The sequence below is a fragment of the Caretta caretta genome, chromosome 2, assembly GCF_965140235.1.
Source record: "Caretta caretta isolate rCarCar2 chromosome 2, rCarCar1.hap1, whole genome shotgun sequence".
NCBI classification, from domain to species: Eukaryota; Metazoa; Chordata; order Testudines; family Cheloniidae; genus Caretta; species Caretta caretta.
Window position 1 is genome coordinate 258,469,390 of NC_134207.1, and position 27,441 is coordinate 258,496,830.

General features: G+C 44.4%; 1 protein-coding gene across 4 annotated transcripts in view; it reads left to right on the forward strand.

Annotated features, from left to right (window-relative positions):
• The window catches only part of LOC125631186 (mitogen-activated protein kinase kinase kinase 3), a 124,093-nt gene that overhangs the window by 19,343 nt on the left and 77,309 nt on the right, over positions 1-27,441 (forward strand). For all 4 annotated transcript variants that reach the window (XM_048837479.2, XM_048837480.2, XM_048837482.2 and 1 more), the window contains exon 2: positions 7,167-7,246. In XM_048837479.2, the coding sequence (XP_048693436.1) occupies positions 7,243-7,246 (4 nt within the window). In that variant the 5' untranslated portion in view covers positions 7,167-7,242. The remainder of the gene's footprint in view (positions 1-7,166; positions 7,247-27,441) is intronic.

Below are 27,441 nucleotides of genomic sequence, written 5' to 3' on the forward strand. Positions count from 1 at the left end.
TGCTCAAATAAATTTGTTAGTCTCTAAGGTGTCACAAGTACTCCTTTTTTTTTTTTTTTAGGTTTCAGGGAGTCACCATCACCCCTCTTTTCCTTATGGCTAGATGGGGCAGGGTGGGGCGGGGCAGGTCTTGAACTTTTTAGACGATGAGTCTCAAAACCCTTCTGTTGTAACATAAGGTCGCTGTATGGAAATGGCTGAGACCCACTGACCTAAGTTATAAGCTCTTCAGGTTTCAGAGAAACAGCCGTGTTAGTCTGTATTCGCAAAAAGAAAAGGAGTACTTGTGGCACCTTAGAGACTAACCAATTTATTTGAGCATGAGCTTTCGTGAGCTACAGCTCACTTCATCAGATGTTTACCATGGAAACTGCAGCAGACTTTATATACACACAGAGAATATGAAACAATACCTCCTCCCACCCCACTGTCCTGCTGGTAATAGCTTATCTAAAGTGATCAGCAGGTGGGCCATTTCCAGCACAAATCCAGGTTTTCTCACCCTCCACCCCCCCACACAAATTCACTCTCCTGCTGGTACTAGCCCATCCAAAGTGACAACTCTTTACATAGTCAAGTCGGGCTATTTCCTGCATAGATCCAGGTTTTCTCACATCCCCCCCACCCCCATACACACACAAACTCACTCTCCTGCTGGTAACAGAGATAGTGTTTGTAGAGCATCTAGTACAATGGAGCCCTGATCCGCGAATGTGGGACTGCTAGGAGCGATTGAAGAAATAATAAGACCCTTCTGGAATTTCAGCAAGTGCAAACTGCAGCTGTCCACATTCATAGTAGAGACCATTGCTCCACAGCCACGTTACACCCATGTACTGGGTGTTCATGGAGCTACTGAGCCTGATCCCATTCAGATCGATGGGAGTCTTTCCACTGATTTCAGCGGGTACTAAATGAGGCTTATAAAGCCCCATATTGCTTGGATCGTAGCGTTCTTAGAGACCAGGCTGAGATGGTCAAATCTGGGTAGGGGATATGGATGCCTACTTCCCATTAATTTCATTGGGAGTTGGGCATCAAAATCCCTTTGATAAGCTCAGCTCACAGGCCTGATTCTGCATTCTGTTACATCAGTTTGGTGCTGTTTTGGAGGCAATGGAATTACATCAGCATAGAATTGGTGCCCTAAAGTAGAGATGCAGGCTCTAACTCTCTCTCTGGGACCATTTCTGGCCCCCATGAGAAGTGAAAGTTGGGAGGTGCTCTCACTGAAATGTCATTGTCAGTGTCTGATCAAAAAAGACTTTTGGAAGGATACAAAAAGCTTTGTGGGGACACTTTTTTGTATCTTGAACAAATTTAATTCAGAATGGGAATTTTAGTGTGTGGGTTGCTGTATGTATTTTTTTTTTTTTAAGTGCCCATCTCCCCTTTTCGTGTGGAGAACAAGGGTTAGAAGGGGGGGGGAATTCCTGAAAGACACCTGCCCCTCCCTCCAAAATAAAATTTCAAATTGAAATGAATAAACCTTTTTTGATTTAAAAAAAAAAAACCCTAAAAAGTGTTTTTGGTTTTGTTTGTTTTTATGGGGAGAGGGAGATGACCATTTTATTTATTATTTTTTTTGCAGACTATCTTTTTTTTTTTTTTTTTTTTTCAGTGAGCCTTAGTTGGGAGTGCCTCCATTCCAGTCAGTGGGGATATTCTCAATTTCCCCTGGTGTAGCTCACATCTGCACTGTACCCCTTCTGTGACATCTACACAAATATTCATCTGAGGGCACAATCTGGCCCTATGTGAAAGCAAAAAAAAAACAACAACAAAGCAGCATTCTTCATCGGCATTAGGCTTTCTTCCTGAGAAGAGAAGTTCTCTTTCTGAGCCAATTACAAATCTTCCAGATCCTCAGCTGGTGTAAATGGATTGAACTCGATTGATGTCAAAGGAGCTGTGCCAGGTTACACCTGCTGAGGATCTGGTTCATGTATACATAGTCGCTTTAGCATTTAAAGTGTGCGTAACTGAGCTGCTTCTTAGAAGCAGCCTTTTTATGAGTCCCACTTAAGTGTATAATTAGCGTTTGTAAATTAGTTCAGTTTGGTTGGCCATTCAGGGTAACCATTTCCGTGTAACAAATGAAAGAACTCTGAGAACTAAATTGTACATTATGAAAGGTATAATGCAAGCGAAAAGCCCAGCATGTGTCAGACCTGTGGCCTGAAACATCACTTGCCTTAGTTTATTTGTTCCTTTTTGTTTTTCATTAGCCTTGACCTGAGAGGTCCTTGGAATTTTTCATTCCTGTTGAATCTAGAGACCGGGTCTGCCTTTTGTTATCTATGGCTCTGATTTCCAGAAATTACTGATCTCTGTGGAACCACAAGAGCTGTCTCATACACCAATGTGAGTTAGTTATTACTCTTAAGTTACTAAAGTTATTATTACTAACTATTCAACCAAAGTTAATGGAGTTACACTAGCGTAAGAGGAAATTCAGGCTGAACATAATTTATTGGAACAGTTTCTACTACTTCTCTTATAAATATGCACGCAGAGGGGGGAAGTTCAATGGTTTGGAAAAGGCCATGACTTGACAGTGATATAATGTCCTTTGTCTACTGTTGCCTGTTAAAGCTCTCACTTTATGCCCACAGTGTGAAGTAGTCAGCAGGGTCGTTTATGTACTGGGTTTCTCTATCTGAGTCACTGAAGCCATAGCTTTGATTTCTGGTAGAGTTGCGTCATTCTCTGGAGGAGGTAGATGGAGTCCCATGCAGTTGCAATGTGTGTGTCATTTGAAACATGTCATTTTAAAAACAAAGCATCAGTCCATCTGAAGTAGCACATTTGAAATTTTTGTCATGTGTACTTCCAGGTAGCTAAGAGCTTGAATGGTTAAATACAAGCAAGCAGGCTGCCCTGGTGCAAGCAGGCTGCTAAGGGTATGTCTACACTACGAAATTAGGTTGATTTTATAGAAGTCGTTGTTTTAGAAATCTGTTTTATATATTCGGGTGTGTGTCCCCACAGAAAATGCTCTAAGTGCATTAAGTGCGTTAACTCGGCGGAGTGCTTCCACAGTACCGAGGCAAGCGTCGACTTCCAGAGTGTTGCACTGTGGGTAGCTATCCCACAGTTCCTGCAGACTCCGGAAATGAGATTCAAAAGTTCGCAGTTCTTTTCCTGTCTACCTGGCCAGTGAATCTGAGTTGAGAGCGCTGTCCAGAGCGATCACAATAGAGCACTCTGGGATAGCTCCCGGAGGCCAAAACCGTCGAATTGTGTCCACAGCACCCCAAATTCGACCCGGCAAGGCCGATTTAAGCGCTACTCCACTTGTCAGGGGTGGAGTGAGGAAATCGATTTTAAGAGCCCTTTAAGTCGAAAAAAAGGGCTTCATCATGTGGACGGGTGCACATCGTGTGGACGGGTGCAGGTTTACATCGATTTAACGCTGCTAAATTCGACCTAAAGTCCTAGTGTAGACCAGGGCTAAGCTATACACATGCAACCTGATCTGTGAGCCCAACTGAAATGCTTTATCTTGTAACCCTGTGTCATGCAAATAATTCTTACTTGTGTGAGTAATCCCACAGAGGTCAGTGGGTTTGCTCATATGAGTCAGGCTTGCAAGACTGGGCTCAGTTTGCATGCAGACGTTCAGTGCTGAAGAAAACATAGACCTACAACCCCCAAAAGCCCATAACTCCATGCTCAAAAATACAGGTGCATCATTTTGGGCTCACCCATCTGGAAGCTGCTTTGGAAAACATGAGCAGCATGTTCCATGAGAGTAGGAATTTGCACCAGTGAGCTTTGCCAAAATGTACTCCCTTCCCTGAGTGTAGCAGAACCTGCTGTGCTCCAGGCTGCTGCCCTCCACCCCAGAGGTGGCTTTATTTCCATGAGGCTGTGTGCACTGTAGTTTGTAGAACAAAACTAGATTGTTATAGGTATTAGGCTGGAAAGAAGATATACATTATTAACAGGGAGGGTAATTAACCACTAGAACAATTTACAAGGGTTGTGGTGGATTCACAATCCCAGGCAATTTTAAAATTAAGATTGGATGCTTTTCTAAAAGATCTGCTCTAGGAAACTTTCAGGGAAGTTCTCTGGCCTGTGTTACACAGGAGGTCAGATTAGATGAGCGCACTGGTCCCTTTGGGCCTTGGAGTTGTGAAACCTGCAGAATTGTTATACTTTTCATTGTTTGACTTTCTCTCAAGCCACTCCTGCAGGTTGTATAAATATACGTTCATGTTGTTGGATGTTAAAGTTAGCACCATTTCTCCATTCATCGCTGCTGTTTTGAACACTGCCCCAGCCCTGGCCCCCAAAGCTTATGAAAATAACATTTACAATAATATTTTTAACAGTTCCGTAGTATACAAAACTCCAGCATCTTGGCAGGCTGCCCGGAAACTTTCGGAAAGTTAATGCTGTTGACTCTTTAAAAGGAGAGATTTTTTTCTGCTTGACTCCTTTTGCTTGTTAAGCTCTCCAGGCCCAACGTGTTGCTCCCTGCTGCTTGAAAAACAAGGAAAGTCCAAATTTTAGCAAAGTTAGTTAGGGTGGTTTTCTAACTTGGCCACATTTCGGGGGGGACCAGTGATTTGTATGTGGGTTAATTACATGTTAATTACAAGTTCAACATGGAAAAAGAGGGTGAAGCTCCTCATGGAGATCTGTGGCCGGCATGCAGTGGTGCAGTAAATAATTATTTGTATTGCAAGTAGTGCCTAGAATCTCCAACTGAGTTTGAGGCCTTGGTGTACTTGGTGCATGCCCACCCCGGAAGAAGAGATGGTCCCAGCCCTGAAGAGCTGATGATCTAAATAAACAAGACAAAGGGTGAGTGGGAAAGTGTTGGTAAGAGAGAGATGCAAGTGACACACTATTGCAACACGCACTAGTTTGATGTTCACTCGGGGCCTGATCCTGCACTTTCTACTATTGGCCTCCATGGAAATTGGTGGTGCTCGTCCCCTTGCAGGAGACATCCAGCCCCTTGTGAAGTCAAGCCCTGGGTGTGCAAAATGGTCACGATTCTGATGTCCACTACAGTGCAAATCCAGAGTTGTTGCATCTAAGCCAGGGCTCACCATTGTGAAGTTACTTTTGGTTTACACTGAGCTGAATCAGACCCTCACATATTGCACCAGGGGCCGAAGGATGGTGGTTTACGACCACAGTGTTGCTGAAAAGCTGACCCTTCCCTGAGCTGAAGGAGGGAAGAGTTCACGCTGCTGTTGCTTTTACTGCTTGGCAGGAGGCCTTTCTCCAAGGCTGGGTTACAGGCCAGTAGTTTGTGAAGTGTGCTGCAAGAGATTTACAGTGCAGGCAGCATTCACTGGTCGTCGGAACGGTGCAGTGGGAGTCAGGAGACCTGGGGTCTATTCCAAATGCTAGCTGACTTTGTAAAAAAAAAAAAAGAGTACTTGTGGCACCTTAGAGACTAAAATTTATTTGGGCATAAGCTTTCATGGGCTAAAACCCACTTCATCGGATGCATGCAGTGGAAAATACAGTAGGAAGATATATACACGGAGAACATGAAAAAAAGGCTGTTGCCATACCAACTGGAACGAACACCTTCTTGTCAACTGTTTGAAATGGGCCATCCTGATTATCACTACAAAAGTTTTGTTTTGCTCCTGCTGATAATAGCCCACCTTAATTAATTGGTCTCGTTACAGTTGATATGGCAACACCCATTTTTTCATGTTCTCTGTGTATATATATCTTCCTACTGTATTTTCCATTGCATGCATCCGATGAAGTGGGTTTTAGCCCACAAAAGCTTATGCCCAAATCAACGTTAGTCTCTAAGATGCCACAAGTACTCCTCGTTTGTTTGTTTTGTGCTGTTACAGACTAATACGGCTACCCCTCTGAAAGCTGACATTGTGTAACCTACCAGCACTTGAAAGCTCTAAGAAGGGACTCTGGTGAGAGGTCTGGGGAAATACATTGGAATAGGAGAGATGTGTAAAAGGCCACTGTAAAATAGTAATATTGTGCTAAAAGACAGGGATTGGGTGCTCCTCAACTGGGACAGCTAGAATGTATTGCTGGGAATCTGGCCAAAAAAAAAAGCAGAATTTGCAATCCAATTCTAAGGGCATCCATTTTCATAGTTAAAAAAATGTTAAAGTAGAAAACATGAAACCCATATATGTTTGCATTGCTGTTTACTCCATTGCACATGGATGCTGGCTTGTTATTGTAAGGTTGCTTGTGAAAACTAAACTGTGGGAGCTTGATGGTTTGTATTCGAGGAAAGACTATATAAAACATACATGTAATTTCTCAAAGGGAAAGGTCACAGGATCACATTTTCAGGCATACATCTGAATGAGTTACTTGCATGCGCAGGTGTTGTACAAATTGCGTATTTGCATGGGCAGGTGTCCAGTTGTGTGTCTAGCTGACCATTCAGACAGATGACAATGCTTTACATGCAATTGTGGTACTTGTGTGCACAAACTAGGCACACAACTTCATTTCTGAAAGTGTGACATGGAATTTGAAAACAGAAGCAAAAAGGAAGTACCCATACATACTTGATCATAAGCCGGTTTGTTTATAAGCCGAACTCCCCCAAGATGGATAAGTGTAAATGGTAAAAACTGTATGACCCTTTCATAAGCAGACCCTATATTTCAGGGATTGGCCAACTTTGGCTCTCAGCCCGTCAGGGTAAGCCGCTGGCAGATCAGGACATTTTGTTTACCTGGAGCATTCGCAGGCATGGAGCCCCTCAGCTCCCAGTGGCTGCGATTTGCCATTCCCGGCCAATGGGAGCTGCGGGAAGTGGCTCACAGGGATGTTGTGAGCTACATTCAGTATGGTGAGGTGCTCTTATGCTACAGCGAGTACAATAGATAGGTAGTCTGCACTCGGTGGAAGAGGGTTGCTTTGAGGCCTGTGGATGAGAAGTATGTTACAAAGTGGGTAGGTATCATGTCCATTTTACAGGTGAGGAAATGGAGACACAAGGTGAGTAGCTAAAGTTTGTGTACAAAGTTGAGACTATACCTCTGGGGAGGGCAGAGGAGTCTAGACTGCTTGTCCGATTGCTATCAAAATAAATTGCCGGCAAAAATGGAAACCTGTTTGATAAAGAGCAATCAGATCAAATAATCTGCACCGATAGCTGTGTTGGAGTTCACCTGTAAATTCTGTTTGTATTATTGTTGCAGGGTGGACACTTGTGAGTGGAGGACGAGGTGTGAGTGTCCATGACCGCTGGAGTGGAGGCCTGATGTAAATGCAAACATGGGTAAGGAGTGCATCCCACTGGAGCAATTGAGCCTCTCTCTAATAGGTTATTGTGTCTTGTACCTGACAAAACAGCCCAGAGCAGGAAAATCTGCAGAAATAGCTTTGCTCAACATTAAATTTGTTTGTTCTCTTGCCTTCCAGTCAAGAAAAGAGTCCCAAGTGAAACACCACTTTTGGTGTCTTTGTGGTATCGTGGACAAGTCACTTCAGCTTTCTGTGCCACAGTTTATAATGCAAGCTCTTGGGGCAGGGAACTTTCTTGCTGTATACCTGTATGACACCTAGCACAATGGAGTCCTGATGTCAGATGGGGCCTCTCAGCCCTATTGTAGTACTAAAAAAAAAGAAAAAGAAAAAAACATGAATTGGCTAGTGAATATGTGCCTCACTGCCCTCTACTGGATGGAATCTGCTCAGTTGTGTGCCCTAAGCCCTATATTGCTAATGATGATCTGCCTTTGCTCAGATAGTAGGAGTCTATAATTTTGGAGGTGGAGGATGATTCCAGTTTTATATATGTTGTAGCCATGAAGTTCCAAGTGGCCTGGACTTGTGGCACAGTGAAGTTCAAGGCAGCCAGGATTTTGTTACTCTGATACATTGCGTACTGACCATGTGCTTGGTGCTGTATGGATGACATTTTAAAAATGCTTAAAGGAGTTGGGCACCTGGCTCCCACTCACCTTCGGGGGCATTAATCTAACTCCCTTAGTCTCCTTGGAAATCTCTACCGTCCATTTAGAGAAAAATCACAGCATCTCCACTGAGGAGCTTGCAATCTAAAATCATTGCAGGGAGCTGAGACAGAGCTAGAACACTCAATATTCTTGTGGCACCAATGTGTGTATCTGTCTGTCTGGGCAGTCAACCACTCAACGGCTTCCCAAATCAAAACAGTTCAATGCAGATCAAGCACCTAAACCAGGTTCTATCTTCTGCGAGTCACATTTTTCTAATTGACCTTTGGCTGTCCTTAATATTTCCCGAGTGGACTGGTTCTGAGTCATATGCTCCCATCATGTGACCTCTGGAATCATTCCCTTCACCTAGGGAGGTGGGTTATACTTGGCTCAGGTGAGGCTGAGCTCCACCTCTTAAAGGGCTAGCTCACCCAATGACAAAATGATCTAACTAATGTGGGGGAGTAGAGGTCCTAGGAGATTATGACTGGCCTTTCATTTGTAAATCTTCACTGTCTATCTAATCCAGCCCAGGACAGAATTGGGAGTGATAGAAAATCATCAGGGCTAGTTGAAATTTGAAAAATATTTCATTTTTCTCCTTTCTCTCTTCCCACCGCCTCCTTCATGTGGGGTGGGGGGGAGAAAGCAAAAAATTCAAACAAAAATGAAAATGTTCATTCTTCGCTATATTTAAAAAAAAAAAAGTAGACAAAAAATGTTGACCGACTGTAGTTCTTATTTTCTGATATTTTTTATGCAGTGAGTTAGCGCCTTCAATCCAAGTCTTAATTGGCCAGCTATTTGACTGCTTCCCCTTTTACTGGAATTTTGGGGCAGGAAAGGTGTGGGCTAACCCTGGGATTAGATCCCTCTTCAGTGTGCGAATGTGGCTGGGTTACATTTCACAGTGCCCTTCAGCACTCCACTGGGTGTTCTGTGCCTATGACTGCTTTGATCTCTCTGCCTGGGTCTGTGCACAACTCTCGCGCGTCTGAACTTTATTGTAACATAGGTGCGCACACAGGCAGCTAGAACTGCCAGGCTGCAGTGGACAAGAACACAATGTGAGCATAACTCTGGTCTAAGTGGCCCAGTTGTTTGGGCTAGATGGGTACAGGATGTACAGTATATATTACTGCCTCGCTGAGATGTTACTTTCACTGACCCATTTACTTCCCTCTGAGAGTCGCTAGACTAAAGGAGCTTACGTGAGGATGCACTGAAACTGCAGAGAGGTGAAGGGAAGATTCGTGTTTAATCTACAATGGTGGGTTTGGTTTTTTGGTGGGGAGGATTGTTTTTTTTTTTTTTTTCCAAGTCTTTTTGGTCTACAGCAGGCGGGGTTTTAATCAATAACTGTAAAAAACACTGCTTATTACCCAGGGTATGAGCATTGTGATCAGACCCCAGTGGTGCTGTTTAACACAGCCACATCTCCAAAATCGTGACTTGGATTTCTTCTCAATTTAAAAGAAACAACCACCCCAGATCCCTTACAAGGACAAATGAGGTATTCACAATGTGATCAGTAACTCAGATTTCACCATAACCCCATTTTCCTTGGGGAGGTGCTTCAAAGAAGCAGCATGGCCCTGTAAATAGAGCAGAGGGCGTGAAGTCGGAAGATCTGGTTTCTCTTTTGGCTTTGCCATGTTTGTATTGTGTGACCTTGGGTATGTTACTTAATGTTTGTGCCTCATTTAGCGCCATGCTAACGATATTTGTGAAGAATGGATAGTTGCATAGATGGCGGAATAAAAATATGATGTATCATTAGTTATTAACCTTTCAGCGGCATTTCAAAGACAATGTGGCCTAGCAGTTAAAGCAGGACTCGGGGGACTGGCACTAGAAATGCACTTGTTCAACTCAGGCCAGAAATGTTTATTTCCAGTTCTTACTCTGGACAGGTCACTCAGGTCCTGATTCGTCATTGCCCTATGACCCCTCCGCACCAGGTAGCGTAACCCACAGACTTTTACTGCAGCATTTTATTTTGTTTGTTTTTATTTTCAAAGCCAAAGAGCTGGAGAGAAGCAGTGGGAAGGGCACATGAACATAAAAACTGCGTCAGATGGGTCAGACCATAGGTCCATGTAGCCCAGTATCCTGTCTTCCAACAGTGGCAAATGCCAGGTGCTTCAGAGGGAATGAATAGAACAGGTGATCATCAAGTGATCCATCCCCTGTCACCCATCCCAGCTTCTGGTAAACAGAGTGCCAGCAGTCTGGTTCCATTTTGGTTTAAGTGGCGCCCGTCCTTCCTGAATAGGCTCCCCCTTTCCCAAAAGTTTCCCCAGTTCCTAATAAATCTAAACTCCTCCTCCCTACACCATTGTCTCATCCACACAATGAGACCCTGCAATTCTGCCTGTCTGTCTGGCCCTGTGCGTGGAACCGGAAGCATTTCAGAGAATGCTACCATGGAGGTCCTGGACTTCAATCTCTTACCTGGCAGCCTAAATTGGCCTCCAGGACCTCTCTCCTATCCTTCCCCATGTCACTGGTACCTACATGTACCACGACCACCAGCTCCTCCCCAGCCCTACGCATATGTCTATCTAGATGTCTTGAGATCTGCAACCTTCACACTAGGCAGGCAAGTCACCATGTGGTTCTCCTGGTCATCTCCTACCCAGCTATCTGGGGTTTCTAATGATCAAATCCTCCATAACTATTACCTGTCTCTTCCTAATACCTGGAGTTCCCTCCCCCGGAGAGGCATCCTCAGTGCCAGAGGATACCATGACACTATCTGGAAGGAGGGTCCCAACTATGGGATCGTTTCCCTCTGCTCCAGTTGGATGCTCTTCTTCCCTGAGACTTTCATCCTCCTCAACAGCACAGCGGCTGTCAGACGGGGAGTGGGAACTTTCTACTTTGTCCTGGAAAGTCTCATCTATGTACCTCTGTCTCCTGTAATTCCTCCAGTTCAGCCAGTCTGGTCTCCAAAGCCCGTACACGGTCTTGGAGAGCCGGGTAATTTATACATACTGCATTGAGTGCAATAAACTGGATAACCCCCACTCTGTTGCTGGACTTCTGCCTGCATTCTCTTATTACTCCTGCAGCTTGTTCCTTTGTTGATGTTTTGTTTTTATCAGGGGGTGTTTTTTGTCTTAAGTTTAAGGAATGTTAAGTGTATCTAGCCCCCTCACAAAACTCCTCTGTTAGCTGCTCCTGTTCGCTAGCTCTTCTGGTCACTTAGGAGCTGGCTTTTTAAAGCCCTGGTCTTCCTGAGTAGCCCTGCCCCCCTGGTTAAGGATTGATGGGTGCTAAAGGGCTTAGGGATCAAAGCCTCCTTAAGAAGCTCTCAGCCTTGCCTAGCAGGCCGCTAGGCTCAGCACATGGTTCCCCAAACAGACAGACCACATGGTTATATGTCAGTCAAGCAGCAGGCATACCACAAACACACAAAGTAATTACACAAAGTAAAACTATTTCCCCTTGTTTGTTTCTCCTCCTACTGTTGTAAAGTGCTGGAAATGGCCCACCTTGATTATCACTACAAAAGGTCCCCCCCCCCCCCCGTCCCCTCCCTCCTGCTGGTAATAGTTCACCTTTCCTGATCACTCTTGTTACAGTCTGTATGGTAACACCCATTGTTTCATGTACTCTGTGTATATAAAATCTCCCCACTGTATTTTCCACTGTATGCATCCGATGAAGTGAGCTGTAGCTCACGAAAACTTATGCTCTAATAAATTTGTTAGTCTCTAAGGTGCCACAAGTCCTCCTTTTCTTTTCACAAACACATACATGCTTACAGACAACAAATTTACCCCAAGGATCACGTAATCGCTCCTCCTTCACCTGGAGAACTCCCTCTCTAAACTCCCCCCATTAGCTGCTCCTGTTCGCTTGCTCCATGGATTTTTGACAGCTCTGTGTCACTGCACATGTGCAGGACAGGGTAACCGAGTTAAATGGTCCCAGTGACATCACAAGGAGTGGGAGTGATAGTTACTGGACATGCTTCATAGCTGTTTCTGAAGTGGTGAGGATGGGTTTCTGTGGAGGATAAGCACTATAGCAGGTTCCACACATTCACCACCTCACAGCTGAGCAGTCTGAGAGGGGGAGGCTACAGATATAGGTGTTCAGCAGGGCTGGTCTTAGGTGTGGGCCATTCTGGTGACCACCCAGGCTGCTGTGGTCGGTGGGGGGAGGGTTAAGCAGCGCAGAGCTGGCAGGGTAACGCTGAAAACTTGTAGAGGCAACACGGGTGGGGTGCCCAGATTTCTTCCTGGTTCCTTCCAACAGAGGTAGGGCAAGAGGGGTGACACACAGCGTTCTTCCGCACCCCCGTAAGGGGTTGTGAGGTGGGGGGAAGCAAGGAGTCTCGCAAAGTGCTTCATGCATCCAGGTCACTGTCCCCACCTGAGCTGTGCTGTGAGGCGAACCTCCGGAGCTGCTGCTCTCCTGCCTTTCCCTTACACGGCCCAGGTGGGGGAGCCATCCTCGTCCTCTAGGGGGGCACGGAGGAGCTGTGTGCAAGGAGGGGAATGAGCAGCAGTACCAGCTGCTCCATGCATCCTGGTCAGTTTCTGCAGGTGGGTGCAGAAGGGGTACGGGGTTAGGGGTGAAGCAAGTAAGGGTGGCATGGTATATGGTGTATTGCCACCCTTACTTCTCTGGTGCTGCTGGTGGCAGAGCTGCCTTCAGAGCTAGGAGTCCAGCCAGCAGCTGTCACTCTTCTGCTGCCCAGCCAGTGCTTAATTTGTGGGGGGGCTTGCTGGGGCTGAACCCTGGCAACTCTTTCAATACAAATTAAGCACTGCGGGGGGGGGGACGACAGCCTGTGGGGGTCAGAAGCAATGGGGGGAGTACCGTACCTATGAAGGCCAGGGGCACCAAAATAGAAGTTTGTCCAGGGTGCCATTTTCCCTCAGCATAAAACCAAAAGGTGTCTGCTGCAAGGGCTGCGTCTCCATACCTTTTCCGACTTGTCTACCGGCAGCCGTTTCCTAATGCCCACTGGAATCCACGGAGAGAGTTGGCTGTTGGCTCAGGGCCTGTAACTGCTGCTGGTCAGGAGATCAGACTGTGGAGATTCTGAGGTGTTTGCAGGGTACTGAAGGGCTGCCATTCTCCTTGGTTTCAGGAGAATGGAGGACACACACACACCCCTTTTTGAAGGCATGTGGTAGGACTGAGACCTCATCTGTGTGAGAAGATCAGAGAGGAGTGGGTCTGTTTGTGCATCCTAAAGTATAGAAGTGTGTGTTCTCTGTTGGAACCTTGCACTGAAGTGCACGTAATAGCATCAAATGGGGAAGTCCATAGAAAGAACACCAACCAACTTACTGCTTCATAGCTTTTGGTTAACAGTTATTCATAAGTTTCCAAATACCTACTACAGGACAGGCCTAACAAAGAAAATAACAGAACGCCACTAGCGGTCACCTTCAGCCCCCAACTAAAACCCCTCCAACGCATTATTAAGGATCTACAACCTATCCTAAAGGATGACCCAACACTCTCACAAGTCTTGGGAGACAGGCCAGTCCTTGCCTACAGACAGCCCCGCAACCTGAAGCAAATACTCACCAACAACCACATACCACACAACAGAACCACTAACCCAGGAACTTATCCTTGCAACAAAGCCCGTTGCCAATTGTGCCCACATATCTATTCAGGGGACACCATCACAGGGCCTAATAACATCAGCCACACTATCAGAGGCTCGTTCACCTGCACATCCACCAATGTGATATATGCCATCATGTGCCAGCCATGCCCCTCTGCCATGTACATTGGTCAAACTGGACAGTCTCTACGTAAAAGAATAAATGGACACAAATCAGATGTCAAGAATTATAACATTCATAAACCAGTCAGAGAACACTTCAATCTCTCTGGTCACGCAATCACAGACATGAAGGTCGCTATCTTAAAACAAAAAAACTTCAAATCCAGACTCCAGCGAGAAACTGCTGAATTGGAATTCATTTGCAAATTGGATACTATTAATTTAGGCTTAAATAGAGACTGGGAGTGGCTAAGTCATTATGCAAGGTAGCCTGTTTCCTCTTGTTTTTTCCTACCCCCCCCCCCCCCCCCAGATGTTCTGGTTTAACTTGGATTTAAACTTGGAGAGTGGTCAGTTTAGATGAGCTATTACCAGCAGGAGAGTGAGTTTGTGTGTGTATGGGGGTGGGGGAGATGTGAGAAAACCTGGATCTATGCAGGAAATAGCCCGACTTGATTATGTAAAGAGTTGTCACTTTGGATGGGCTAGCACCAGCAGGAGAGTGAATTTGTGTGGGGGGGTGGAGGGTGAGAAAACCTGGATTTGTGCTGGAAATGGCCCACCTGTTGATCACTTTAGATAAGCTATTACCAGCAGGACAGTGGGGTGGGAGGAGGTATTGTTTCATATTCTCTGTGTGTATATAAAGTCTGCTGCAGTTTCCACGGTATACATCTGATGAAGTGAGCTGTAGCTCACGAAAGCTCATGCTCAAATAAATTGGTTAGTCTCTAAGGTGCCACAAGTACTCCTTTTCTTTTTGCGAATACAGACTAACACGGCTGTTCCTCTGAAACAAACCCCACTGTAAATAGTATGTAGGTACTTAATTTTGTTTACTAAGAAACTGTATCTCTTTGAAGCTGACTGGGAACTGTCCACCCCCTCCAGTCAGGGTTTTGCACATCATAGCTCAGAGGTTGAACTCTGTGTAGGTCTGCCTTCCTGAAAAGGCCGAACTCTGGCCTTGTGCTTCAGCAGAGAGATGAGCTGAGGCGCAGAAAAAGGGAGCGGAACAGTTATTAATCATATTACCCAAATAGCCCCTTGCCACTTACAGGAAGGTGGCACAGAATGGGTGTGGTCAGGTAGAAGTCTCTCCCTCTGCTACTGCTAGGGGATGTCCTTGGTACAGGAGAGACCCTCTGAGTTGACTCTGTCAGCTCCATGCCAGTTTTGGGTGCAGGGGGTTTTCCATGGTGGGCTGGCAGATGGTGAGTAGGTAGGGGTGGGACTGAGAGCAGCAGCTGGTTGATTTCGTCCCCTTACAAAGCTCTTTAGGGTCTGTAGAAGCAGGATGGAATCTGAGGGTTGAAACCTATGGCAATTAATAAAGCAGGCACAAAATACCTGCCCTTGTCCCTGTATCAGAGCCCACAGCAGTGCAGGCATGAATCTATCCCTTCATTTTTCTGAGCTTCATTTTCTCCATTTTTAAAATCAAGGCCATACCTGTTTTTTGAAAAGGGCTTATTGATCCTCCTGTGGCTGGAGCTATAAAAGTGCAGGGGGGTTGTGGTATTGTTCCACATGTCCCATAAGTTTTCTTGCCCTGTTTGCAAATTACGATATTTATTTGTGTTTAGACAAGCACTTCCCCCCCCTCCCAGATCCTGCACTCCTGAGTCATCCCCCATGTCTCGTTCACGCCAGACTCCCCTGACTTCAACTAGGAGTCCGGGGTACCCAAGCAATGCAAGATCAGCCCAATAATGCTGTATCTGGGACATCACAGCCATTGCCCTGGCAACAGACTATGAACTCACAGACCCAGGACTGTGGCTTTGCTGTAGCATTGAGCATTAGGGGAAGGAGGTCTGTGAGGGAGAAAGAACCCTTTATGAGAGCACAGAAACCTTCAATGGTATCAGAGAGAGGCAGGAAAATAACCAGCCAGCTATATTTCTATGTAAACATTTTCTTCTTTCAGGTTTACTCCAGTGTCACATTCTTTCCTTAAGCGCCTGATCCTACCTTCATCCCCCACTCAGAGCTCCCACAGAAGCCTGAAGGGTCTAACTTGAACCTACAAAAGATAAAGACTATTGCAGACTTGTCCATTAGGCCCTGATCCAGCAGGTTACTTGAGTAAGGGTGTAAATCCTATAGGGTCCCTTAGCTTTTATAGAGTAGTCCTGAGTGCCATTTGAAGTCTTTTCCTATGTTTCTAGCAGGGCTGTTGATTAATCACAGTTGACTGATGCAGTTAACTCAAAAAAAAATAATCACGATTAATTGCAGTTTTAATCGCTCTGTTAAACAATAGAATCCCAGTAGAAATTTATTAAATATTTTTCTTTCTACCTTTTCAAATATAATTGACTTCAATTACAACACAGAATACCAAGTGTATAGTGCTCAAGTTATATTATTTTTGATTACAAATGAAGTAGCATTTTTCAATTCACCTCATACAAGTACTGAAGTGCGATTTCTTTATTGTGAAAGTGAAATTTACAAATGTAGATTTTTTTTGTTATATAACTGCACTCGAAAACAAAACAGTGTAAAACTTTAGAGCCTACAAGTCCACTCAGTCCTATTTCCTGTTCAGCCAACCACTAAGACAAACAAGTTTGTTTCCATTTACGGGAGATAATGCTGCCTGCTTCTTATTTACAATATCACCTGAAAGTGAGAACAAGCATTCGCATGGCACTTTGTGTCCAGCATTGCAAGGTATTTTCATGCCAGATATGCTAAACATTCATATGCCCCTTCATGCTTCGGCCACCATTCCCGAGGACATGCTTCCATGCTGATGATGCTCGTTTAAAAAAAAAATGTGTTAATTAAATTTGTGACTGAACTCCTTGGGGGAGAATTGTATGCCTCTTCTCTATTTTATCCGCATTCTGCCATATATTTTTTGTTATAGCAGCCACAGATGATGACCCCAGCACATGTTGTTCATTTTGAGAACATTTTGCTGCAGATTTGACAAAACACAAAGAAGGTACCAATGTGAGATTTCTAAGGAGAGATACATCACTCGACCCAAGGTTTAAGAATCTGAAGTGCCTTCCAAAATCTAAGAGGGACGAGGTGTGGAGCATGCTTTCTGAAGTCTTTAAAGAGCAACACTCCGATGCAGAAACTACAGAACCTGAACCACCCAAAAAGAAAATCAGCCTTCTCTTGGTGGCATCTGACTTGGTTGATGAAAATGAACATGAGTGGGTCCACACTGTTTTGAATAGTTATCGAGCAGAACCCCTTATCAGCATGGAACCATGTCCTCTGAAATGGTGGTTGAAGCATAAAGGGACATATGACTCTTTAGCGCATCTGGCATGTAAATATCTTGTGACACCGGCTACGACAGTGCCATGAGAAAGCCTGTTCTCACTTTCAGGTGACATTGTAAACAAGAAGCAGGCAGCATTATCTCCTGAAAATGTAAACAAACTTGTTTGTCTGAGCGATTGGCTGAACAAGAAGTAGAACTGAGTGGACTTGTAGGCTCTAAAGTTTTACCTTTTTAATGCAGGTTTCTTTGTACATAATTCTACATTTGAAAGTTTAACTTTAGAATCATAGAATATCAGAGTTGGAAGGGACCTCAGGAGATCATCCACCGAGCTATCCCTCCCCCTTTCATGATAGAGATTGCACTACAGTACTTGTAATGGGAGAAGCGAAAAATACTATTTATTTGTTTACAATGCAAATATTTGTAATAAAAAATAAATATAAAGTAAGCACTGTACGTTTTGTATTCTGTGTTGTAATTGAAATTGATATATTTGAAAATGTAGAAAACATCCACGATATTTAAATAAATCGTATTCTGTTATTGTTTAACAGTGTGATTAATCACAATTAATTTTTTTACTTGCTTGACAGCCCTAGTTTCTAGATATGCCTCCAATCCTCATGGTCTGGTCCTCTCTGTATGCTAGCTTTGTGTACCTCCACGTAGCATTCACGTGGGCAGGCATTCACTTTGTGTTGTTAATGTTTAACTGAGTTGGAGAGATGAACGCTGGGTTATCTGTCATTTCAGTTCCTTGAAACTTTCACTCTGTGCAGAGGGATTCCAAATAGGGTTGCCCTGTGGTATAACTACTGCTTTTTCATATAGAGATTTGGTAATCTGACTGTCTCTAGGTCATTTTACAGATTTTTGAGGTGGGGGTGGGTGTACTGAAGTAGTGAATAGGTATTTTTATTTAGAGAAATGAAGCTCTCTCTTTATCTGTACATTTCAAAGTGCTTTACAAAGGAAGTCAAGTATCACTAATCCCCATTTTACAGATGGGGAAACTGAGGCACAGGTTGGTGACGTGACTTGCCCAAGGTCACCCAGCAGGCCAGTGGCAGAGCTGAGAATAGAACCTGATCTCTTGAGTCTCCGTCTAGGGCCACTAGGCCATCCCCCATAATTAATAGTTACTAATTAATACTACTATTAATAAACTAGAGAACAATAACTGAAGTAGCATCCATGTAAGTTAGAGCGAATGACCTTCTAATGGGACTAGTACCTCAGCAGCTGAAGGCAGAATTGAGCCTTATGTATGTAATTGTTGTTTTGAAATATTCAACAGTAAATTGAGCAGAAAGAGGCATCTTTAGCGAGTAGACGTAGCTGTGCAATGATATGCTGCAATGTGTGGATTATTTCACAACCCTGTATTGAATCAGATAGCGTAATGAATGTGACCTAATAATATACATAGCAAAGTTGTTGCCAGCTAAGCCCCTGGTGCTGGAGGATTTAGACTTGACGAGTGGAGCTACAATCACCTAAACCTGCAGTAACAAGGTGCTGAATGGGTCCTTTGGGCCACAGTGGATTATTAAAGAGTTTTTACTTCCTGTACCTGGGTCCAAGTTTATGTGCCCTGGTGTTCACTTCCTGGTTTGTTTGCGCAGAAGTGTCTGCTACATTTGTATTGATGTTGTCTCCCTGCTGAGATCAGTACAGTAGAGATTTTATTATTTTTCCCCCTGAACGTTTTCAAATCAAGTGTCTGTATTTGTGAGCATGATTTTGTGCCCACAGTAAATTGCTCCCACAGATTTGTGCCACCTATTGTATTCCTGGCTCTTTCCTGGCAATTCAGTGATGGGGGGAGGGCAGGAGGTTTAATTTATGGGAGGCAAAACTGCACCTTCGAAAATGGGGGCATCTCCAGCTCCAACAGTGCCAATGGGAGGGATGAATATCTAATCCTACAACCTTAGAAAAAGGATCTTTTACTGTCTAGAAGGAGGCACCTTTGTTCTTTTTACCCTGCCCTATGTTTGCTGTGTAAGGGTTTTCTTAATGTGAGGGTGAGGAAAGAGAAATGGGGGGGGGGTTGTGACTAGTTTTGTAAGCTGTGCAGTGCAGTCAGTGGGTGTGCAAGGAAGAGTCGGGCTTCTGTGTTCAGGAAATGCGTCCTTTAAGGACAAAGGGCCAAGTTTTATGCTGCGCCTCTCGGGAGGCAGAGCACAAAAGGCTCAACCCAGAAAAGGTGGGGAGCCAATTTTATTTATTATTTTATTTTGTTTTTCCTGTAGTGGAAAAATGGTATGTGCAGTTGGTTGCTTGTCAGAATGGTGTTCATAAAATTGGGGCTCTACCATATTAAGATCCTCATCAAGCAAATGCTTAAGTGTTTGCATAACTTTATGCACTAATTCCCTTGAAGTCAATGACACTATTCGTGGGCATAAGTGTTTGGATTGTTGCCTTGCTCTTCCACACAGTTAGGTGATCGGAATATCTTATGTGCTACACTACCATTATTTACTTAAGATAAAAATCCACTTTAAGCGGAAAGAAGCTTTCTGACTGAAGAAACGACTTTTAACCTTCAACACCTCCCTGGAGATGAGGCCTTAAATGTTCTCCGGATTGGTCATATTCCTGGGTTATAGTGAATATGCATTCAAGAGCCTGTAGTACCTTAGAAAGAAAGGGAGTACTCGTGGCACCTTAGAGACTAACCAATTTATTTGAGCATAAGCTTTCGTGAGCTACAGCTCACTTCATCGGATGCATTCAGTGGAAAATACAGTGAGGAGATTTATACACACACAGAACATGAAAAAATGGGTGTTATCATACACACTGTAAGGAGAGTGATCACTTAAGATGAGCGATTACCAGCAGGAGAGCGGGGCGGGGGAGAAAACCTTTTGTAGTGATAATCAAGGTGGGCCATTTCCAGCAGTTAAGAGGAACATCCGAGGAGCGGTGAGGCGGGGGGGAAATAAACATGGGGAAAATATTCTTGAATAGAGACTGGGAGTGGATGTGTCATTACACAAGGTAAAACTAAGTTAATTGTATCCAGTTTGCAAATTAATTCCAATTCAGCAATCTCTCGTTGGAGTCTGTTTTTGAAATCTTTTTGTGGAAGAATTGTCACTTTTAGGTCTCTAATCGAGTGACCAGAGAGATTGAAGTGTTCTCCAACTGGTTTATGAATGTTATAATTCTTGACATCTGATTTGTGTCCACTTATTCTTTTATGTAGAGACTGTCCAGTTTGACCAATGTACATGGCAGAGGGACATTGCTGGCACATGATGGCATATATCACATTGGTAGATGCTCAGGTGAATGAGCCTCTGATAGTGTGGCTGATGTGATTAGGCCCTATGATGGTGTCCCCTGAATAGATATGTGGACACAGTTGGCAACGGGCTTTGTTGCAAGGATAGGTTCCTGGATTAGTGGTTCTTTTGTGTGGTGTGTGGTTGCTGGTGAGTATTCGCTTCAGGTTGCGGGGCTGTCTGTAGGCAAGGACTGGCCTGTCTCCCAAGATCTGTGAGAGTGGTGGGTCGTCCTTCAGGATAGGTTGTAGATCCTTGATGATGCGTTGGAGAGGTTTTAGTTGGGGGCTGAAGGTGATGGCTAGTGGCGTTCTGTTATTATCTTTGTTGGGCCTGTCCTGTAGCAGGTGACTTCTGGGTACTCTTCTGGCTCTGTCAATCTGTTTCTTCACTTCAGCAGGTGGGTATTGTAGTTGTAAGAATGCTTGATAGAGATCTTGTAGGTGTTTGTCTCTGTCTGAGGGGTTGGAGCAAATGCAGTTGTATCGTAGAGCTTGGCTGTAGACGATGGATTGTGTGGTGTGGTCTGGGTGAAAGCTGGAGGCATGTAGGTAGGAATAGCGGTCAATAGGTTTCTGGTGTAGGGTGGTGTTTATGTCACCATCGCTTATTAGCACCGTAGTGTCCAGGAAGTGGATCTCTTGTGTAGACTCGTCCAGGCTGAGGTTGATGTTGGCATGGAAATTGTTGAAATCATGGTGGAATTCCTCAAGGGCTTCTTTTCCATGGGTCCAGATGTTGGTTAGTCTCTAAGGTGCCACTAGTACTCCTTTTCTTTTTGCGAATACAGACTAACATGGCTGCTACTCTGAAACCTGTAGTACCTTAGTTTTTTCCTGTACAGCAATTCCCAAGTTGCTTAGACCATCAATGAACAAATTTTCAAAGAGGCTTCAGAAACCCTGTATCACAATAGGGTCTCTCATTACCTGATCGCATACCGGTGGTCCTTGTGACATTCCGAGCTACATTCTTCCCACAGTTACATCATTGTAACCTCATTGACCCCTCTTATGGGGTTGAATGAAGGTGAATGAGAGCAGAATGTGGCTCGTGAGTCATAAGCAATGACACTAAAGAAGTGTGCTTTGATGGTAACCAGTTTCAGCACAGTATGCAGCAGTCTGCATGACTGGGTTTTTTAAGCTGAAATGTAATACTGCTCCTCCAGTGTGACTGGGTAAATGAGATTAATTGTGCACTGCTGGCTTACGTTTAGATGGAAGGTTCTCTATTTATCGAATACTAGATGGACATTTATAACATTCTCTATTGCTGCAGACAAGAGAACTTGCTGCTAGAAAGAATAGGAGGAAGGCTGGAGAATTGCACCAACACCAGGAAGAGGCAGGTCTACTCCCTACTAAGAAGAATGGACAGGCCTGTCACCAGAGCTGATCCAGAGAACAGAAGGATGTGCTCTTTGCTGGGAGTTAAGATCTGGGATGTGGACCCGAGGCTGAAGAGGATTCTAGTGGGAGTGGGAAACAATCTACTGATTGTTCTTCACGTAGGAACAAATGATGCTGTCAGATTGTTGCTGGAATGCATCAAGGGAGACTATGCTAGACTGGGAAAGATGCTTAAAGAAATGGAGGCTCAGGTGATCTTCAGGGGAATTTTACTCCTCCCTAGAGGAGGAGAGCGAAGGCGAGACGAGATTATAATGATCAACAGATGGCTCAGGCAGTGGTGCTATAGGAGGGCTTTGGGATGTTTGACCATGGGAAGGCATTCACAGACAGAAGACTGTTCTCATGGGATGGACTCCAGTTTGGGATGGAGGTTGGCACAGCTGATTAAAAGAGTTCTAAACTAGGAATTTGGGGGAGACTGTTGGGAGATGCTCATGTAATCTCCATGCCTGATTCTAATATGGAGTGGGAGGAAAATCAAGTAAGGGAGGATACAGCAGTGGAGAAAGGAACAACAGAGGGTAGGAGAATGAACTTCAAGAGGAAATTCCCAATACCAATGATGCTAATAGTCAGGTAGGCAACACTGGCAATTGAATGACCGTGCCTATTGGGCAAGGAATCTGTGTGAAGCCAAGCAGAAGCAGCAAAGATGTCTGTACACCAATGCAACAGCCTGGGTAACAAAATGGAGGAAGTAGAACTACTGGTGCAGGAAGTGAAACCAGACATTATAGGGGTAACAGAAACATGGTGGAGTCCTGACTGGAGTATGGGTATTGAAGGGTATAACCTGTGCTGTTCAGGAAAGATGGAAGTAAATGTGATAGAATAGCATTGTATATTGATGAGAGAGACTGCAAAGAAATCAGAAGTGATGGAATGGATAAAATGGAATCTGTTCGGGTCAAAATCACTTTGGGGAAGAAAGCTAACAGAGGCTCTACTGGGATAGTGCTTGGAGTGTGCTACAGACCCTGAGGGTCCAATCTGGATATGGATAGAGACCTGCTATTGGAGTTCCTCAGGGATTGATCTTGGGACCAATTTTATTTAACATTTTCATTAATGACGTTGGCACAAAAAGTGGGAGTGTGCTAATAATATTTGCAGATGACACAAAGTTGGGAGTTGCCAGTATGGAAGAGAATCAGAATGTCATACAAGAAGATCTGGACAATCTTGAAAACTGGAGTAATAGAAATGGAGTGAAATTTAATAGTGCAAAGTGAAAGGTCATGCACTTAGGGACTGACTAACAAGAATGTTTGCTATAAGATGGGGAAGTATTAGTTGGAAGTGACCGTGGAGGAGAAAGACCTGGGGTCTGGTTGATCACATTGACTATGAGCCGCCAAAGTGATGTGTCTGAAAAAGGCTAATGTAATCCTAGTATGCATCAGGTGAGGTATTTCCAGCAGAGAGAGGGAAATATTAGTACCTCTACACAAGGCACTGGTGAGACCTCATCTGGAATACTGTGTGCAATTCTGGTGTTTCATGTTTTAGAAAGATGAATTCAAACTGGAACAGGTGTAGAGAAGGGATGCTTGGATGATCTGAGGACTGGAGAACCTACCTTACAAGAGGAGACTTAAGGAACTTAGCTGGTTTAGCTTAACCAAACAAGGGCTGAGGGGAGACATGGCTGCGCTCTCCTATTTATCCCTCTGTTATATTTAGAGAGAGGGAGAGGAGTTATTTAAGTCAAGCGCCTAGGTTGACACAAGATCAAATGACCATCAACAAGTTTAGGCTTGAAATTAACCATTGTAACCATGAGATGAGTGACATTCTGGAACAGCCTTCCAAGAGGAGCAGTGGGGGCAAAACACCTAGGTGGCTTCAAGACTGAGCTTGTTAAATTTATGGAGGGGATGGTATGATGAGGTTGCCTACGATGGCATTTGGCCCAGCAGCGACTGCTAGTAGCAAGTATCCACAACAGCCGGTGATGGGACACTAGATGGGGAGGGATACTACAGAGAATTCTTTCCCAGGTGTCTGTCTGGTGGGTCTTGCCAACATGCTCAGAGTCTTACTGATCACCATATTTGGGGTCGAGAAGGAATTTCCCCCAGGTTAGATTGGCAGAGACCCTGGAGGGGTTTTGCCTTCCTTTGCAGCATGAGGCCTGGCTCACTTGCAGGTTTAAACTAGTGTAAATGGTGGATTCTCTATAACCTGAGTTCTTTAAATCATGATTTGAGGACTTCAGTAGTTCAGCCAGAGGTTAGGAGTCTATTACAGGAGTGCGTGGGAGAGGTTCTATGGCCTGTGATGTACAGGAGGTCCGACTAGATGGTCACAGTGGTCCCTTTAGACATTAAAGTCTGTGAGGTACCATTAACACTTATATAGTGCTTGATATTTTTCAGAGGGGACAGATCCCAGAGGAATGCTTGTATAGCCTACTGCTGAGTGTGTATTGCAGGACCCCCAATCCCCATGCCTGATCCACAACGGATAGGAGTCTGTCACAGCCCTAGCTGGAGAGTCTGGGCTCTTTGGCTCGAGCTGCAGCAGTTTCCAGCTCTGATAATCTCCAGTTCATCCCCCCCTCCACCCCCCCAATGTGTTGGCCAAGATAGCAGCCATTGTATTTGTTACCCGTGCACTCCCCTCTGCTGTCTACTCTTAGCCTTACTAGGGATTTTGCTGATATAAAAAGTCGCACCCCTAAGTGACATTGCTATACTGGCAAAGGTTTCTAGTGTAGACCTGGTCTATGTCTCGGTTCCCCATCTGTAAAATAGGGATAATTCATTTCTCCCACCCTTTGTCTGTTTAGATGGTAGGCCCTTGAGGGTAGGGAGCATCTTTCTCACCATGTGTTCGTGTAATGCTGAGGACAGTGGGTCCCTGACCCCAGCTGGGACTTCTAGGCGGAACCATCAGGCAAATGATAAATAGTGAACGAGCTGCAAAACGAATTGAACCCCTTGATCAGAAATACCACATCTTACAAAGTAGGTCTGTCAAGGTTCCTTCCCCACTCTGAACTCTAGGGTACAGATGTGGGGACCTGCATGAAAACCCCCCAAGCTTACTTTTACCAGCTTAGGTTAAAACTTCCCCAAGGTACAAACTATTTTACCCTTTGCCCTTGGACTTCCACTGCCACCACCAAACGTTTATCTGGGTTTATTGGGAAAACGTTGTTTGGAAACGTCTTCCCCCCCAAAATCCTCCCAACCCTTGCACCCCACTTCCTGGGGAAGGTTTGGTAAAAATCCTCACCAATTTGCATAGGTGACCACAGACCCAAACCCTTGGATCTTAGAAAAAAGCATTCAGTTCTTGAAAAGAAACATTTTAATAGAAGATACAGTAAAAAGAATCACCTCTGTAAAATCAGGATGTTAAATACCTTACAGGGTAATTAGATTCAAAACATAGAGAATCCCTCTAGGCAAAACCTTAAGTTACAAAAAGGACACACAGACAGGAATATTCATTCTATTCAGCACAACTTAATTTCTCAGCCATTTAAAGAAATCATAATCTAATGCATATCTAGCTAGATTACTTACTAAATTCTAAGACTCCATTCCTGTTCTGTCCCTGGCAAAAGTATCTCACAGACAGACACAGACCCTTTGTTTTTCTCCCTCCTCCCAGCTTTTGAAAGTATCTTGTCTCCTCATTGGTCGTTTTGGTCAGGTGCCGGTGAGGTTATCCTAGCTTCTTAACCCTTTACAAGTGAAAGGATTTTTCCTCTGGCCAGGAGGGATTTTAAAAGTGTTTACCCTTCCCTTTATATTTATGACAAGGTCTGACAGGAGCAAGGAGGGAAAGATGAAGGCTGAATTCACTCTAGGAGCAGAGCTAAGGTCGTTCGGGTCGTGTAGCTGTGCATCGGCCTGTTTCCATATATTTGGATTTCTTTTACCTATAACCTTAACTACTCAGCCTGGGTTTCAAATGGCAGGTTTTGATAACTGAAGTGTGTTTGGTCAGGTTTCTTTTCTGTTTTTAATACTCCTCTGTTACTGATCTGCACCATCAGCCTACATGTAACTCTCTTCTTTGTCGGGGGGGGGTACACAGGAGTTACGTCCCCGCCTACGTGCCCTGGGGTGGAGTGTAGCCAATGAGAGGGCGTGTGGAATTTACACGGGCTGGGCTAACAGCACTAGTCTTGCAGAAAGCACTGTGGGATATTTGATGACTGCAAATGGTCAGGAGTGTGGTTTTGCATTTTATCCATTAGAGAGCCCGTTAGCAGCATGCTGAGGTGTTGGTTGTCAGGCTGGAGGGAGGTTACTAGTGGAGTTCCTCAGGGGTTGCCATAGTTGGGGTTGAGAAAAAAATTTCCCCTAGGTTAAATTGGCAGACCCTGGGGGGTTTTTTTGCCTTCCTCTGCAGCGTGGGACACGGGTCACTGGCAGGTTTAAACTAGTGTAAATGGTGGATTCTCTGTAACTTGAAGTTTTTGAATCATGATCTGAGGATTTCAGTAACTCAGCTAAAGGTTATGGGCCTATTACAGACAGGGGTGGGTGAGGTTCTGTGGCCTGCAATGTGCAGGGGGGTCAGACTAGATGAACATGATGGTCCCTTCTAGTGTTAAAGTATGAGTCTGTGGTTCAGTAATGACTCAGCAGCTGATATTCTTCTCTTCTGCAGCACCCTGGGTTTTTCCTAGATCTTTGTCCCATCCTGTTTAGCTAGTGAGAGCTGATGAGATCATAGTCTGCATTGCATATAACTCTTCACAAGATCCTATTTTACTTTTGCTTCCTTTCTGTCCTCACTAAATGCAGCTGTTCAAGCCACATCAATGCTTGCATGTTGATGGAAGCAGATCCACGGATCTGCCATTAGCTGTGCTTCGTAATGACCTATTAGTGAAGCCAACAATAACAGAACTGTCTAGACTCTAGCCCATCTGAACCCTACTAAGTTATTCCTTTGTCTTGTCTTCATTTTCTGTGTCTCTTCACAGCTGGATCATTTTGGGTGGTCTGTTGTGACCTTCAAACTCTCAATTTCTGCTGTCATTTTTCTCATGCAGAAGCTTACTTATCACATCAGGATTGAAATTTAAAATCTCCTAGTCCCTCTATCTGTTGCACTAGCTGTAGAACTAAAGTGGTATAGCAGGCCTTTGAAGTGTGAACCTGATGCAGGGAGATAGACATCAAATTGCAGCAATGGCTTTAAATGGATTTCACTTTGTACCTGGTCCTGAAGCGTGCTGAGTATCCTAAACTCCCAGTGGTAATCAACAGAGGCTGTGGGTGCCCAGCACCTCGCAGGATTCATTTGAGATCTTGCTGATATGGATAGGGAGGTTTCCTTTCTTTAAGAACACAAAACTGCCCCCTTACCCACCCACCCACCCAACAATTGTTGTAGGAAAAAAGACAATAGATTTGGTAGAAAAAGGTATGTAGAAAGATGCCTGATAGTCAGAGATACTGTGCATCTGTAGCACATAGTGAGTCTGATGCAAAGTCCACTGAAGTTAGTGGGTGTCCTTTCCTTTTTCCTCATTGCCTTTAATAGGAGTTTGGATCAGGCCCAGTGAATTCATTTAGTGTTGCAGGCTCTGAGCGCTTTTGAAAATCAGGCCCATTTCCTTTGAAATTATATCAGACCATGGCAATTTCAAATGGGAAAACCCCCCCACCCGTCCCCGATGTGTTTTTAAAAGTCTCCAATGTGTGTTAGCGATTCAGTAATAAAAAGGAACAGGGCACGGGGACAGTCAACTAAATTCAGCAGAAATGCTTAAAAGGAGTTGATGATGAATGTGATATGAAAGGGGCAGGGTGGTGGGGGAAGG